We start from the raw sequence: 17579 nt of genomic DNA on the forward strand, positions 1-17579 counted from the left end.
GGAGAGAGAGAGGGAGGGAGGGAGGGAAGGAGAGAGGGAAGGAGGGAGAGAGAGAGAGAGGGAGGGAGGGAGGGCAGGAGGGAGAGAGGGAAGGAGGGAGAGAGGGAAGGAGGGAGAGAGAGAGAGAGGGAGGGAGGGAGGGCAGGAGGGAGAGAGGGAAGGAGGGAGGGAGAGAGAGAGAGGGAGGGAGGAGGGGAGAGAGGGAGGGAGGGAGAGAGGGAGGGAGGTATGGAGGGAGGGAGAGAGGTATAGGGAGGGAGGGAGGGAGGTGGTGGAGGAGGGAGGGAGGAGGGAGGGAGGGAGGGAGGAGGGAGGGAGAAATGACCATGGATGAGGAGGGGGGGGAGGGGCTGAAGGAGTTGGAAGAGCAAAGGGAGGAGGGGTGCGGGTCAACCTGTGCCCTTTGACCTGGTCAGCTGTCCGGGGCCATTGGCCTGAGAACAGAGGGGTGAGTGTGTGTCTGAGGGTCCGTGGTGTGTGTGTGTGTGTGTGTGTGTGTGTGTGTGTGTGTGTGTGTGTGTGTGTGTGTTTGAATGCATGTGGTGTTTATTTGCATGTTCAAGAATGTGTTTGTGAGCGGTGTCACAGTGATATTGTGGAAAGTGTGTGTGTGTGTGTGTGTGTGTGTTTCTAAACTTAAAAGGTACCCTGGCTAATATGACAAATATGCCTTAAAACATTATACTTGCCCTCTACAACTAAAATGACAAACACTTTAAATATTTTATTTCTTTCATAAATAGAGAATCTTTCACTCAATAGGAACTGCTCCTGTCGCAAGTTGATGATGTCATGTGTCTGTGTGGTCCAGCCCTTTATATGGGATGCACGTGCTAATAAAAAGTATTTAAAATATTGCTTTGATGCTCATATTATCCTTAGGAAGCATATCGTTGGTTTTTATTAGCATATGCGCTCCATACATTCCATAAGGCTAGACCACATGGACATATGATCATCAACAACTTGTGACAGAAGCAGCTCCTATTGAGTGAAAGATTCTCTATTTATGAAAAGAAATACAATATTTAAGGTGTTTTTATCTATTTTATTTTAGTTGTAGAGGACAAGTATAGTGTTTTAAGGCATATTTGTCTCATTAGCCAGGGATCCTTTTAAGAACTTGTCCTTAAAGGACCGTACTGAGAGTGTGCCATGACTGCTGCTTGAGCTGGGCAATATATCAATATCTGATTTTGGATACCGTAATATTGTGATATGATGAGCATATGACATAACGTAAGTTCTGTCTTTTCCTGGTGTTAATCACTTAACCCTAGAAGAACAGCAATTTCTGTCCCCTCGCACTGCATGTCGCTCCCTGCTGGGCTGTGGACCGTTCAGAAACATGTCCACCAGTTGCATCATCTGTGGGGATTCCAAGATGAGTGAAACTACAGCATTTATATTCCAGGAAAGCAGAAGCGAAAGCTGAAGCGATGGCTTCTGTTTGCATTGCAACGTTTCAGGAATAGAAAGACTGCAGTTTCTATTAGCTTGGATTCCCCATCCATGTTGTCACTGGTCTGGACTCTGGACACAGAGTAGAAAAAATAATCTATAATTTAATCATTATAATAGTGAGGACACAATTATATGAAGATAGGTTGAACAGTGGTGAAGTCATTTAAGCCCTATTCTATATTGAAAAAAATATATAATTTTTTCGCAATTTGCATTTTCTAAAACTGTCAGATTAAAAAAAGAAATCCAAAACCTTTACTTTTCAGGCAATGTAAAAAAGAACCATATGTTCCAATGGATTATGGATCCAATCGATGTAGTTATTATTTAGTCACAAGCTCTTATTGATGCTCACTTAACCCATTCTGACCGGGAACCCATTTTGGTGTTATAGCATCATGTTATGCTTTAGCTATTGAAAAATAGCAGATCTACAAGCTCATAGCGCGCCACCGAGTGGCGCGCTACGAGCTTGTAGGTCTGCTATTTTTGAAAAAATCGAAGAACGACTGACATTTTTAGAATCTGATCTCAGGTCAGAATGGGTTTAATCAGACCAGTGTGTGTCCAGTGGAAACCTCGTATGAATCTGATCTCAGGTCAGAATGGGTTAAGGTTATAAGATCTGAACGCATTATGGTTCCTCAGAATACACCACCATGTCGGAGTCCCTGGACCGGTGCTTCGGCCGCGCGCTGGCCAAACACTTCCCCTCGGAGGACGGGGACACGGACGAGGAGTTCCGCGGGGAGGACAACAAGGAGGCGCGCCACAAGGAGAAGAAGCCGCGGCAGCGCGACCGCAGCAAGCAGCACGCCGCCGGGCCCGACGGCCTCATCAGAGCCACGGAGCAGCAGACTGCAGCGCATCATCATCGCAAACGCAGCTCCCAGGGTGGAGGCAAGGGCAGCAACAACCCGCCCGAGGAGGAGGGGGGCAAGGCTGCCCTCCCGCCCCCGCCCCCCCACTGGGCCAACAACGGCCCCCCTCACCCCCACCATGGCATGCCCCCCAACCAGCAGCACCTCCCCCATGGGGCGGACATGAGGGGCATGTACCACCCCGGACAGCAGGTACTGCTCTTGCATAATTATTCATTCGTAGCCACTGTCTCTTACCAGCTCAGTGGCCTTGTGGTTAGAGTGTCCGCCCTGAGACTGGGAGGTCGGGGTTCGATCCCCGGCCGGGTCATACCAAAGACTGTAACAATGGGACCCAGTGCCTCCCTGCTTGACACTCAGCATCAAGGGTTGGATTGGGGGGTAAGTCCCTGCGACATACTAGCGTCATGTCCAGGGGGTGTACTTGTACATCAAGCTGCCTCACGCTACAGAAACAGGAGATAGGCTCCTGCCCCTATGGGCCTCATGGCTACAGAAACAGGAGATAGGCTCCTGCCCCTATGGGCCTCATGGCTACAGAAACAGGAGATAGGCTCCTGCCCCTATGGGCCTCATGGCTCGGCAAGGCTACTTACTTAGCCACTGTCTCTTACACGGTGGAAATTAAATACAAATTATGTATTTTCCTGTAATTGTTATGTTTTGCCTCTTGTGGAATAATGATGATCGCATTACTGTCCAAGTATAATTTATAATGCAAGGAATTCCCCCTGGCCAGCTGGGGCGCCTGGTGGGAGGGGAAAGGAACTGGTTGGAATAACGTGTTCCTTCCACGCGCTACGTCCAACCAGGGAAACTCCTCAGGTGTAAAGGAGCAACTTGGACACTCAGGCATGAAGGAAGCATGAGTTCAAGTCCGTTGCTCTCCCCTTGTCCCCCATATCTATATATATATATCTATATATATATATATATATATATATATATATATGGGGACTAGGTTGGCGGAGGGTGTGTAGAGCCCAGGATCACATTAGATGATTGACACAGGGGTGAAAAATGGGTTACAAAATCGTGGGATAAAAAAAATCAATCAGAGCGTTGCATCCCTCCAGGCTATGGGTGCTATACGTCCGTCTCATGCACAGTGGTTTGTTTACAAAGTGACAGAGAGATGGCAGAAAAGCCAGTGGATTATTTTTCTAATCTATATACATGTTTTAGCGTGATGATTAGGTTGAAAACGAGTAATACACTCTCTGGATGTCATCTTCAATTGGATTAAAAACGGAGGATTTCTGTATAATCAGTAGCACCTGTGTTCTGACGGACACGCACATATGGGGAATCAAACTGGTGAGCTTCATTTTTATTGGCTTTTATTGATGTGGGTGGGCCTCAACACGTCATCACGCAGCACCAGTGGCGTATCTACAATAAGGTCAGGACAGGCGTCCGTCCGCCTGTCCAAATCCATTTTCTGCCTGGCCAATATAGCCCTCCTTCTTTCCAATTTCTCTTCTGTGATCTGTAATACTGAGGGTCTTTCTATTTTTCTTCCCAGCTCCCTGGACATCCTGGTCCTCACGGCCCACCCATGTATGCCCAGAGGATGGCCATGGACCCCCGCTACGCCTACCCTGGTCACCCTGGTCACCCTGGTCAGCCTGGTCACCCTGGTCACCCTGGTCACCCTGGTCAACACCCTGGTCAGCGCTCTCACATCCCCAGACATGGAGACCCCAACATGCAGCACATGCCTCACAACTTCAACATGCAGGTACGAAAAACATCTCTGCAGATATTGTCTTAGATATTGACTCACGTTCTGTCAATTTTAGTGATGTAGTATTCAGCCGCAGAAAATATTCGGCAGAAAATGGCTAAAAGAAATTGGCCTATTCGGTTTCGGCCAAAATAGGCAGAAAATATATCACCGAATAGTGTATGCAATTAATGCATTCAAAAGAGCTGAATAATTTTTTTATGGACCCATAATAGTGATTATTATTTAAGTTTTGCCATAACCATTTATTTTGCCATAAATCAGGTAGCTTTAAGGTACGGCCATGACAGCAATGGTAGGAAAAAAAATATATAATATTAATCATATTCAGTATTCGGTTTTCGGCCAACTATTTCCTATTCGGTGCATCCCTAATTAATTGTGTGCAAATGTCCCATTTTGCTTCACGAGTCTTACACTAGTATATTTTACTAAGGAAGATGAGAATGGCCACGGTTGCTGATTTTTGGTCCTGATCAAAAGTTTTGAAGTTGTTGATTTTAAAGTTATTTGTCTTTTTGATACACTAAGGGCAGATTCACACTGAGTCTGTGTGAGTCAAACTGTACTCGAATGTGATTGCCCGGTCACCGCTGGCCATGATTCACAATTGGCCTTGATTCTCCCGCACGCGTGTACACTTCATTCTACTGTATTCAATGCTTTCACATTGCAGCGATCGATCCATATCCGAGACTACCTCCATGTGGTCTACTGATATTGATCCAAATGTTATTGTTTTTCTCCCAGCATCACATGGGTGACGGACACCACCTCGGCCCTCGCTACCCAATGGGACCGGACCCTCGTCTCCTCCACCCCCAACAGCGCCACCACCACCACCAGCACCCCTACATGGGCCCCACCCACGGCCCCTCGCTGGGGCCGCGTCCCGTGGCCCTCCAGCCCGGACCCCCTCCCGAGGCCAGCATGTACCCCGCCGGCCGACAGCGCTCCTCGGACGGCCACACCGTCGGCCACCCCATCATGGGCAACAACCGCTTCCCCCCGGGCCCAGACGGGGCGCCGCCCCAGCACAGCTACCCCGGCTTCGGACCTCCGGGGGGCCTGGGCGTGCCCCCCTCCATGTGGCCCGGCATGAGCCACCAGAGCCAGGACAGACTCCAGGACCCCAACATGGTGAACCAGCAGCAGCACCACTACAATCAATCGTCCCCAGTGGGTCATCACAAGCCCTGGCCCGAACCGGCCTGCACCGGGCCCTACCCCCACCCCCACCCTGCCCCCGGTACCGCCCAGTACCACCGGATGCCCACGGCGGCGCCGGGCCGGTCTCCTTCGTCGCGTCCTCCTCCTCCTCCCACGGAGACCGCCGGCCGGTCCCACCTGGCCTCCATGCTGGAGAGCCCCGAGATGCTGGCCCTGCAGCAGATGTCTGCGTCCTCAGGACCCCCCGCCAGCACCAGGACCCCTCCTCCTCCTCCTCCTCCTCCTCGTCAGCACATGGGCAACTATCATTCGCCAGCAGCAGCAGCAGCAGCTCCGGGGCCCGGCTCGGGGCCGGGCCAGGGGCCGGGGCCCCCGGCAGGAGGACTTGGCAGCGCCCCAGCAGCCCCCCCTCACCCCTCCTCTCTGCAACAACTCCCCCCTCCTCCTCCCCCCGATGTTCAGCTGCTGCGTCCCGCCAGAGACAATGGAGCAGACAGCCAGGCTAACAGCACACACACACAGGCCAAAGGTACACACACACACACACACACACACACAGTCACACACACACACAGGCCAAAGGTAGGAGGCTAGGAGACTAGGTGGCTAGGAGCACACCACATACACACAGGCGAAAGGTAGGAGGCTAGGAGACTAGGAGCCCTGCCCAGAGCTACTCTCCAACAGGCATTCTGTCTGTACAGCTTACCAAGCATCCAAAACACAATCGGATTACTTGTAGTAGTATTAGTATTACTTTCAAACAGTGTCCACATTTTGGGCATGTTATTGTAGGCTAATTTAATTTATTCATTTTTTCCTTAAAAAAAATTTACATTACACAAATATATCTTTTTAAAAACCAAGAAAATAGCAGACGCCTTGTTGTGAGCTTGTAGTTCGGCTTATAATTTCACTATAATTATTTTACAAATATAAAACGGGGGGCCTGGGCTGTGGCTCAGCGGTCCAGGCACCTTGGCTGGTAATCCAGTCTGGCATTGTGCCGCAGGTTCGACTCCCGATCCCGACGGCCTTTACTGCATGTCTTCCCCCATCATCTCTCTCCCCATTTCCTGTCAGCCTCCTGTCTGTCCCTTTTAAAAATATAAAATAAAGACGAACGCCACAAAAACAAAACTTATATATAAATAAAATGGGCGCATAAGTGGTTAATTAATCACATTGTTGTTTGCTTAATTCACCACCACATACAATTCCCTTGCACAGTGTGTTGTTTCGTTAATCGACGAATCCCCTCCTCGCTCTCTCCGTGCCCCTCCTCCTCCCTACCCTCTGCTTCACGCAATTTGACTTTAATTATTTCTCACAGTAAGTGGCAAATTGAATATTCATTAGTTTGAAGTGTCTCTTCGGGGATGGCCTGTCATCAGCGTAGCTGCTCTCCTTCAAGTCCTGCCTGTGATGTTACTCTGATCTCAGATCTGCCATAACGACTATCAGCTGGTCTGACGGTCATCCTGTTGTTGGGGAGTTATTTTAGAGCTCATTCATTCTGACCTCGGTGTAGGAAAGGAAAGGTACTATGTTTACCCAGGGTAACTGGACTAAGGAAAGGAAAGGTACTATGTTTACCCAGGGTAACTGGACTAAGGAAAGGAAAGGTACTATGTTTACCCAGGGTAACTGGACTAAGGAAAGGAAAGGTACTATGTTTACCCAGGGTAACTGGACTAAGGAAAGGAAAGGTACTATGTTTACCCAGGGTAACTGGACTAAGGAAAGGAAAGGTACTATGTTTACCCAGGGTAACTGGACTAAGGAAAGGAAAGGTACTATGTTTACCCAGGGTAACTGGACTAAGGAAAGGAAAGGTACTATGTTTACCCAGGGTAACTGGACTAAGCTCAAGAACTTGTCTACAGCCAGGCCCTGCTCATAGAACATTTCATGGTAGGGGTTCAATGCCTTGTCCAAGGGCACTTCAGCGGTGGTAATTGTAACGTGCCGGTCCGGGGATACGAACTAGCGACCTTCCGATATCAAGACCGCTCCGCAAACCGTTCGGCCAACCGCTGCGAGAGTTGATTTCGTTGACTAAACTAAACTAAGACGAAAAATGTTCGACTGCCTTTTTTTCACTGACGAAAACTAAATGGAAACTAAATTAAAACTAAGCTATGATGACTAAAACTGAGACTAAATATACTGACAATTTCGTCAACGAATAAACACTAGACTAAAATATTAGGAAGGGGCTAGTGGACGAGATCCAGTAGAAGTCATTTTACACTTGGTTGCGTGCTGAAAATAGCCGCTCTACAAGCCCACAACGCGTCGCAGCACGATGCGTTGTGATCTTGTAGATCGGCTATCATTACCACGGCATCAAGGCCCGCCAAAATACATGTTAGTCGACTAAATCAACTGTAGATTTAGTCGACTAAAATCTACTTATGACGCAGGCTCTCAGTCAAATCTGGTCACATAATTATATTGTTCCTGTACATCCATACAGAACACAAATATTATGAGGTGATAGTGATGCAATTTTCATTCAGAACGAATGTCTTCTGCTGCGAAATACTCTGCAGCAAAGTTTCCGTATGGGGGTCTGGGTTTACTCACTGTCTGGTACCACTGTCTGGTACCACTGTCTGGTACCACTGTCTGGTACCACGGCGTGGGTATGGGTTTACTCACTGTCTGGTACCACTGTCTGGTACCACGGTGTGGGTCTGGGTTTACTCACTGTCTGGTACCACTGTCTTGTACCACTGTCTGGTACCACGGTGTGGGTATGGGTTTACTCACTGTCTGCCCCACCAGTATGTAAAGACCTTAACCACTTAAACGCCTCTAGTTTAGAGAACCGGACTTGAGCTACAACTGTATTTTGACCGCTTTTTTCCAGCTACACCAAATCTCTTAGCCAAAAATAACCAATCTACAAGCTCTTTTAGAAGCTTGTAGATCTGCTATTTTGGCAAACACTGGTTAATCATTCTAATAGAGGGTATGCGCATGCTTAAAGTGAAGTGGCAAAGCAACAGGCAAAGTGACATTGTTTAATAATGTTTAATGGAATCAGATAGGACTTTTCTGTGTGGATGTCTGGGCTGTCGAGGCCAGAAAGTAGTTTTTTGCCACTCAGTGGGCGTTCCTGCATAACTTCCGGGTTTGATGATGATGTCACGCGCATACCCTCTATTGTGGCCAGTAAATGTTGAACTTATACGTTCAACATTGACGACAAGTAACAACTTTCTTCTCTGTGTTTTTAAACAGATTCGATGCCAGAGCCCAAAATGGCCGCCAAAAACAATGAGCACACGGCAGCAGCGTCACAACTAACCTCCATTCCATCCAACCACGAGCGGCGGTCTGTCCTCCTCAATCCCGCCGCGGCAGCGCCCCCTGGTGGTGGTCTGGCAGGTGGCATGCAGAGTTCCCCATGTCCCATGAACTGGGGCAGATCGCAGGAGGAGGCGGAGCCGTCACCACCGCCGCCGTCCGGACTCCTCCCACTCGCACAGCAGGGCCCGACGGCTTTGGGGGCGGGGGGGATGGCGGGCCAGGAACCGGCCTCACGCCGGCCTCACGCTGGCCCCGCCACGCCCAATACGGCGGCCCCTCAACAGCCACAGAACAACAACAGCCCGTTGCACCAAAACGTTCAGAGCCCTCCGCACCACGTCGCCATGTCTCAGCAAACGCCTCAGAACTCTCATCGGCAGCGGGAGGGAGTCCACGCTGAGCGCCAACAGAAGCTCCCCAAGCGACCGCCGCAGCATCACACCACCCCCCCACCGCCACCGCAGCACCCTCAGAACCCTCAGAACCCTCAGAACCCTCAGAACCCCTCCCAGCAACAGACCACGACCCCCAATTCTTCTGCTCCTCATCACTTCCTCCCTCACAGCCTCCTGCACGGCCCGTCACAGTGCACCCCGTCGCAGGGTGCCGCCCCCCAGCCCCCCGACGGCGGCCCCTCCCTGCCGGCGCCTCTCACCACCTCGCTGCCCCCCCCCAGCCACCCCCCTACTCCCCCCCAGCTGCCCCCCCCTCAGCCCAGCCCGGCGGAGCCCCGAGGAGACCCCCAGAGACCACCCAGTGAGCCCACCAACAGGCTGCTGGACTCACTGGGAGGAGGAGGAGGAGCCGACGGTCCCTTCTACAAGCAGCAGGCGTTCAGCCCCAAGAGCCACCAGACACCGCCACTAGGGGGCGCCAGCGGCCAAAGCAGGCAGGTCGCCAGGCCGCCATCGGGCCAAAACCCGGAGAACGGAGCGGCGACGGGTCCGTACGGGATGAGAAGCCCGCCGCCCCATCCCTACTACAGCCAGCAGAACGTGGGCCGGCCCGGGCCCGTGCTTCCCCCCGGCCACCACCTCCATTACCCCCCCATGCAGGGCATGGTGAACCCCCAGCACAACCCCGCCCACTTCCCCGCCTACCACCAGCAGGGCGGTGCCACAGCCTACCCCTTCCACCACATGGCGCAGAGTGGCCAGCAGCAGCATCCCCAACAAGCCCACCCCAGTATGTACCCTCCTCAGTTCCAGCAGCAGCAACACTACTACCCCCCACATCCACACAACCCGCATCCCCAGGCCCACCAGGCACACCCCTCCCAAGCCCAGGCCAGCGGCCGAGGCGGGTACCCTTCCTCGGAGGAGGAGTGGCGCCGGTCTCAGTTCCAGCCTCGCCACCCCATGCCGCCCGTCGCCTACCTCCCCGCGGCCAGCGCCAACGTGAACGGCCGAGGGCCGCGGGAGAGCGACCGAGTGTCGCCGCTGGACTCCGAGGGCTCCGGTGGCGCCGGTCTGGTGTCTCCTCCTCCTGGCCCCGTGGTGGAGGCGGGGCCTCAGTCCGAGCAGGCCGGCGGGAATGGCGGCGGCAGCCCGGCAGCGGTGAAGCGGGCCCGGATGGAGGAGAGCTCCTCTGATCGTCCCGAAAGCCCCAAAGAGATCCTGGACCTGGACAGCCACAACGCCGCCGCGCGCCGACACCACATGGCGCCCGGCGGCTTCATGTACGACCCGCGGGCCGCCATGCAGCAGGGTGGCGTCCCTCCGCCCCACCACATGATGTCACGGGGGGGCGGGGACGGACGGGGGTCCGCCCCCTCCTACCCGGGCCAGCCTTACCCCAGCCCGGGACACTACGCCGCCGCCCAGAGGCCACACCCCCACCTGATGGAGGCGCTGCAGAGACCCCAGCAGCTGCCTTACTCCCCCGGTCAGACCCGCATGGCCATGTACCGACACCCCCAGGCCACCGGGGGGCACTTTCAGGGCATGATGATCCCGCAGCAGAGGGGCCCTCTGGGCCCTGAGCACTTCCTGCACCACCCGGGGTAAACAGAGATCCTTCGCTCTGCGTTGCTTCCTGTCATTCATTGTGTTAGTGTGGTTGGCCACACGGCAACCACACTATAGAGCGTCACAGTCCCGCCCCACTACCAGGGCCCAGGAAATGACTCCCCGTTCATTTTCCTCCATAGACATTTCAAAAAGTTATTTATTTAAATACATTTTAAGCCTCGAACAAAGCCAACTCGAGTTGTGAGAAATCATGACGACAAACAAATAATTAGAAAGAAGAAGAAAACGGCAGGTTACAACACTTATTTTGTTGCTTTTCTTCTTTGCAATTATTTGTTTGGTCCAAAATATTGTGTTTGTTGTCATGATTTGTCACGACTCGAGTTGGCTTCGAATACTTTTTGAAATGTCTATGGGGAAAAATGCATTGGGAATAATTTTTTGGGCCTGGCGACGTCATGAAAGGGGGCGGGACTGTGACGCTCTATTGTTATTGTCAGTTTGTTGTATGTTTCTCACCATTTATTTTCTTGAGCACGGAAGCTCTTTTGATCTAAAGCAGATCTGAAGCCTCCTCCCCACTTCCATTTCGTCTTTACTAATGTAACCTAATATAAATCTAAATAATCTAAGCATATATAGCTTGCTGCTTAACAGAAATGGAAATTAAAACAGTTGAATCTAACGATATTTTAATTGATGATTTAGTTGATCCCGCCTCTAGCGGCCTCATACGGCCACATATCGCTCCGATCAGCATTTGTTCGGAGTGCATCGTCTGAGAGGGACCAGATGGGAGCAGCAGGAGGAGGAACTCACTGCTGCCATCAGCTGGCGGAGTCAGGTTATGCTGTCCCCAGCCTGCAAGACAACATGGGACATTGACATGTCTGATGCTTGGGACGCGTTGTTGGCGTCCAAAGCTTGTGATGATGTCTGCATTGGGAGGCAGTGGTTGACGTTGGTGTTCCTGTGTGTGATTTGTCCCCCAGGCAGCAGATGGTGGCAGCTCCCAGTGGTCCTAGCAGCAAACAGGGAGTGTGACCAACCCATGTGAGCAAAGTAAGTCAACTTACTCTTTTATTTGTGGCATTTTGTTCCTGTTTTTTTATCGGCCCATAAATGTAGGTTAGATGTCACAGAAAATATACTATTTTCTGCTGCGACGCGTTGTGGGCATGTAGATCTGCTATTTTCAACCAAGTGTGAAATTGTCAGTATATTTAGTCTTAGTTTTAGTCATCGTAGCTTAGTTTTGATTTAGTTTCCATTTAGGTTTCGTCAGTGGAAAAAGGTAGTCGACATTTTTCTTCTTCCTTTTAGTCGACGAAAACATTGGTAGTGCGTCTGTAGTTGTAACTGCTGTTGGGAGTTTATGCCACAGTTTGGGAACCAGGGGGGAGAAGAGAAGAGCCAGGCAAATTCAGGGGAGAGGGAAATCATACTCGGGAACGATTCTAATAATTCGGTCCGGGTGTGAATCCGCCCTCAGGCATGTGTTGTTCAACTTGATGGTCAAGTTGAAGGAAGATTGATCATTTTATTTTTGTGAACATAACATAACTGAAGCAAATTGTTGTTCTACTTTCAGGCTAAGGAGCAGCTAGATACATCTGGACAACGAAGAGCAACGTTGATCATTGGCAGCCTCTAAACAGGACTGTGCTCTTTGGGGGTGTTGATCTGCACGGTGAGGTGGGAGAAAAATGGATACCCTTCTCTTTGTCTGTTTGGGTCTTTTTCATGAAAAACACCAGGAAGCAGCACTGCCCAACTGGAACCTCTGCTGTTTCTGTGCTCGCTTGACAGAGACAATGGAGGCGGAGGCCATATTTATTCTAGAGTGTCTGTATAGGGATACATCCCTATACAGTCTTATTCAGTTCCACGTAAACCTCTTGTTGATTTGCTCAAAACTAAATAAACTGTCCTTTATTTTCTGTACCACTGGAGTTGTTTCACCTCGGACGTATAGGCAGCTGGTCCTATAATTATAGGGTCAGACACAACAACAAGAACACTGGACAGCCTTTCTGCTAAACCAGCCGTCTCAATCTGAATGAACAGGATAACATGTTCTAGTCACTGAACATGCGTGTTGTTGTCTTGCGTGTGTTTGACCGCAGTCCTTAACGGACCTGAAACTAGTTCTCAATACTGTCAATCTACTGAAGGGACTATTAGAGAATTTTCTTTTTTCTTTTTACTCAGGTGTGCAAAAACAAAAGGAGGTACTAAGAGACTTCGCCCCCTTAGCCCCAGCGTCAACTCACAGGCCCTTTGCTGTTGCCTTGGAATTGTTGAATGTATGTGTACATGTGTAGATAAAATGAGAACAGCACATTTGTGTGAGTGTGCGAGACCTTGTCTGAAGAACAAAAAACACAAATATGTCTTCATCAAAAAGGCCCCAGATACTATTTCTATATCCCGTCTATATCACAGAATCCTTCTTTAGTTCCAGGGTGAAAATGTCTTTATGCATCGTTCAAAAGCTGCCTTTACTGTTTTAAGAAGGTCTTTGACTAGCAAAGACACTGACTGGCAGAGAGTGACGGCCTGTTTGTTTCCGACTTTCTGCTATGCACAAGGGATATTATTAGTTCCGTATACCTACTGGAAGTTAGTGGCCTTCGTCTTAAGTTGGTTCTTGTTACCGTGTGTATATATGCATATAGACATATTAAATACAGCTCTTCACTGTAATCCACAGGTCCTCCATCCCAAATTTCGGAGGGAATTATATTCGCAGCCACGTCTCATTGACGTGTACACGTAACGAATAATAAACTACAGATACCTATTTGTAGTTTATTATTATACGACCGTCCGTCCCACCACACCGTTAACGTTGTCACCGTGGTCAACGATTAATCCCCGCTGCTTATTGTCATGAATCTCATTTAAATTACACCTTTTTTGTTTTAAATATCAGATTAATTTTTTGCATTCCTGCATAAGGTTGTTCTACTGTAGTTTGTAAATATGTTCTTTGATAATATCATTCACAAGCACCACTTTGGACCATATTCACACCAACAGCCATCTTTGCTCTTTTACACTCACGCTCTCAATTTGTCCCACAACTTCCTGAGGGTCAGGTGCCCTTTTACTCCGTCTGTAAAACAACTGCCCTCTCCAGACCACGAATGCAGCGTTTACTACATGGTAAAATAAATGCAAATGCCTTCCTCCCCTTTTCCATGCCATATACCAGCGGGCAGCATTCGGGAGAATTGCTTTTTTCTCTCCGAAGTCTCCTGAACGTGAGCGCAGCATTTTGCGTTTAACTAATTTGTCTTCCGTTACACCGCATCTCCAGTAGCTAAAGAGTGCTGGGTTGAGCATCGAAAATAGCTGATCCACAAGCTCTCAACGCGTCGCAGCGTGATGCATTGAGAGCTTGTAGATCTGCTATTTCTGCTATTTGTTTTTGTCCTAAAGTGCCCTCTTACGGGATTTCAGGCCCTGTCTCTCTAAAGGTCCACACACACCGTCTGCGAACACCGCGCGTCACTGCGCATTCACGCCTCGCCTGACGCTCCGATACGCCACGGTTCTATTTTCCAGGCGTTGCCGCGCCGCTGCTCACCCGGTGTGTGTTGGGCTTCACGCTTCACGTGTGATGTGGGAGCAAAATGGCCGCTCTTGTATAATATGGTCCGTGGTTGTTTGGAGCGCTTTCTCATCCCACTATTCAATATTACTAAACAATTATCCTCAGGGTGTACAGTTTCTATATTACGGGTATTTGATTAATTATTTGAAGGAGTGAACACAACGAAAAATAGGACTGGAGGAGTCGAAGCATATCAATTCACCTCAAGTTTATTGTGAAGAAAACTTTTGTTTGACATTTGTAAGATGATGTTGTATGTCCTCTTGACAACGTTTAGCCGAACTCAGACTGCCAACCAACCCTTTTACCACAGCGGGTTATTTTTTAGCTGTAAACGAGCAAAGGCTTATCTCTGTGATTTGTGAATGCGTTTCCTTTTTTTTGTCAGTTATTTCTATAGGGAATGGATGTCATTGTGTTAAATCTTCATTCCTGTTCCGTTGATATTGCGGGGCTTTGTCCTGGACATGTATAATTTTGGCTTTTGTTGTTGAACTGATGTATCTTCTCAAAACTGTATTTGCTATCGGAAGTTCTTCTCCGTCATAATATCAATGTTGCACCTAATGAGCCCCACAGTCAATGATGGCAGCAAACAAATCTACCTCATTTAGCCAGTCCAACCTGGCAACCACTAAGTCCTGCCGTTTTCCTCCATCTCTGGCTCCGCCTGGCAACCCTTCGTTCTCCCATAATCTGACGTTTTTTTAGCACCAGCTGATCCTCTTCCAACTTTAGGAAACATCTGGTATTCATATTTGAATGAATGGCTTTTGAATCCATCTTTAAAAAAATATAAAACGAAAGTCAGTTTGCAGAACGATGCACTAAAAATCGGTGGTTCGCAACATCTTCTGGGTCAGGGTCTCACTTGAGAATCTCAACCTCTTCTGGGTCAGTCAGGGCCCAACTTGAGAATCTCAACCTCTTCTGGGTCAGGGCCCTACTAGAGAATCTCAACCTCTTCTGGGTCAGTCAGGGCCCTACTAGAGAATCGCAACCTCTTCTGGGTCAGTCAGGGCCCCACTTCAGAATCTCAACCTCTTCTGGGTCAGGTCCCCCCCTTGAGAATCTCAAAAGCTTCCATGGCCCACCCATTTGACCACTTAACGTGGCAAGGCCATGTGTATTTTCAGAGCAAGATTATTTTAATGATCAATCAACCAATTTACGTTCCGACTTCGATGAATGGAACTAACATAGCATACTTTAGTTTTACTACTTTAGTTCCTATGTATCTGTATCACACAAAAAAATATTTTTGTCAAGGTTTTTAAAGAAAACAAATCGCTACATTTGTTTTATACCATGTGTTTTATATTCTAATGCTATGCCATATAATGCTATTTTTTCTTTTTGCTCATATTTGGGGGCCCACTTTGCAATATCCTCGCGGCCCACCAGTGGGACCCGGCCCCACGCGTTGAGAACCACTGACTAATTAAACCTCAGATGAATGTGCTTTCATGTGATGCTCTGACTGATGCTCCTTGGTTTTTTTGAAGCGACAAGACCTTTTAGAAGTGGAGCCAGTTTGTTTTTTGTGTTGAACTTTGTGTGTCTAAAGGTTATTGTGAACGTCTTCATCGGATGGATGGAGAGAAGAGAATGGACATTATGTCGGATGTCACCAGAAAAGGGACTCGCGTTTTATGTTTTTGTCTCTTCAGCTGTTGTACAGATTTGCATTCCTTCCAGACCTCTGAGTTTGTTTGAAACTAGACAAGCTGTAGGCAGTATTCCTGTGGTTGTATACAGTTGCAGGCTGTGTATATTATATTAGGCAGCGTAGAAATTGTCAACAATCCCTAATAGAGACCTACGGGGGGGAACATACGGGAACATTTGAACGAGGAGGGACAGTGGAATAGGATCGTTCTAGATGCTGTGAGACAGACAATGTTATAATAGATTGTGTCACGATGCTTGTATACAAGGACAAAATGTGGAAATGTTTTTTCATTTAGCGGGGCCTGATAGACGCCCCCTCATGGAGGTGTAGTGTGATGCTGTCCAGTGTATGAAGGATGGCCTTGTTTAGAACAGTCTGAGAGCTGCCTTGTGATGCTGTTAATACTTCGGAGGTTTAAACGGATGTTTATTTCTGGTGTGAAAAGGCCCCCGACAGGATCTGAAAGTCGGTATAGCATCTCTCACTTTCACTCTCACTCTCCCACTCTGCTGTCATCATCTCTGCACTAGTGAAACCATCTAGATGTGATTAAATGTGAATCATATTTATTTGCTCTTTTATGAATTTTTGTAAATTTCTTTTTTTTGGGGGGGGGGGGGGGGGGGGGGATTTTTTTTTCTTTTTCTTTTTGTAATATTAATTTGATTGTCTGTTGTTATCTTTGTTTTATTTTGTACTTTTTATTTTTGTTTACCTCAAGTAGCATGGCGACATTGCGCAGCATTGGAAAAAGACCCTGTATGTTTCATTTTTATGTGACGTTTACAAGTTCTTATCTGACTGACATAGATTATTTTGGAAATGGACCGAAGTATTTTCTATACTGTACATTTCTTAGAAATAAATAACTTTTCCTGAACGCGAGTCTGCAGCGGGCAGAAGTTTTTTGTTTTATTTATTTTTGATTATAATTTCTATCCCACGATTTTGTAACCCATTTTTCACCCCTGTGTCAATCATCTAATGTGATCCTGGGCTCTACACACCCTCCACCAACCTAGTCCCCATATATGGGGGACAAGGGGAGACCAACCTAGTCCCCATATATGGGGGACAAGGGGAGACCAACCTAGTCCCCATATATGGGGGACAAGGGGAGAGCAACCTAGTCCCCATATATGGGGGACAAGGGGAGACCAACCTAGTCCCCATATATGGGGGACAAGGGGAGAGCAACAGACTTGAACTCATGCTTCCTTCATGCCTGAGTGTCCAAGTTGCTCCTTTACAACCTGACAGGGGGGAGTTTCCCTGGTTGGACGTCGTAGCGCGTGGAAGGAACACGTTATTCCAACCAGTTCCTTTCCCCTCCATCAGGCGCCCCGGCTGGCCAGGGGGAGGCAGTTTAGTGACCAGGATTACTGCATGTTTTTTGTGAGGGTACCTACCCTAGGGGACACGGGAGAACATGCAAACTCCAGTTACATTATTGTTAAACACCAGCATTACTTCATTTCCAAGAGGTCTATGATATTAGAGAATGTAAAATAATTGTTGTTTTGATCAACATTTCCCTTCTATCTCTCCTAACATCAATACAGCATGGAATTGTTGGGACACAATCTTAGAGCGTAAAATGCTTGCCTATCCCACGATGTGCAAGGTTACTCGTTCGTCTGGTTGTACAAAAATAATAACCCCAATTCATCGATGGATCCTTTTCACAGCAAATAATTTTGATGAAAAGAAGAAAATTCTCAATTAATCAATTTAACTC

At 48.6% G+C, this 17579-nt stretch overlaps 1 protein-coding gene across 1 annotated transcript in view; it reads left to right on the forward strand.

The window, feature by feature from the left end:
• Window positions 1-13646, forward strand: part of cecr2 (CECR2 histone acetyl-lysine reader) — an 81791-nt gene extending 68145 nt beyond the window's left edge. Inside the window, exons 14-19 of the mRNA XM_080762288.1 lie at window positions 2113-2537; window positions 3871-4086; window positions 4843-5791; window positions 8512-10582; window positions 11543-11612; window positions 12142-13646. Coding sequence (XP_080618414.1) covers window positions 2113-2537; window positions 3871-4086; window positions 4843-5791; window positions 8512-10582; window positions 11543-11594 — 3713 coding nt within the window. The 3' untranslated portion in view covers window positions 11595-11612; window positions 12142-13646. The remainder of the gene's footprint in view (window positions 1-2112; window positions 2538-3870; window positions 4087-4842; window positions 5792-8511; window positions 10583-11542; window positions 11613-12141) is intronic.
• The last annotated feature ends 3933 nt before the right edge of the window (window positions 13647-17579 follow it).

The sequence above is a fragment of the Protomyctophum bolini genome, assembly GCF_963924005.1.
Source record: "Protomyctophum bolini genome assembly, chromosome: 4".
In the NCBI taxonomy this organism is placed as follows: domain Eukaryota; kingdom Metazoa; phylum Chordata; class Actinopteri; order Myctophiformes; family Myctophidae; genus Protomyctophum; species Protomyctophum bolini.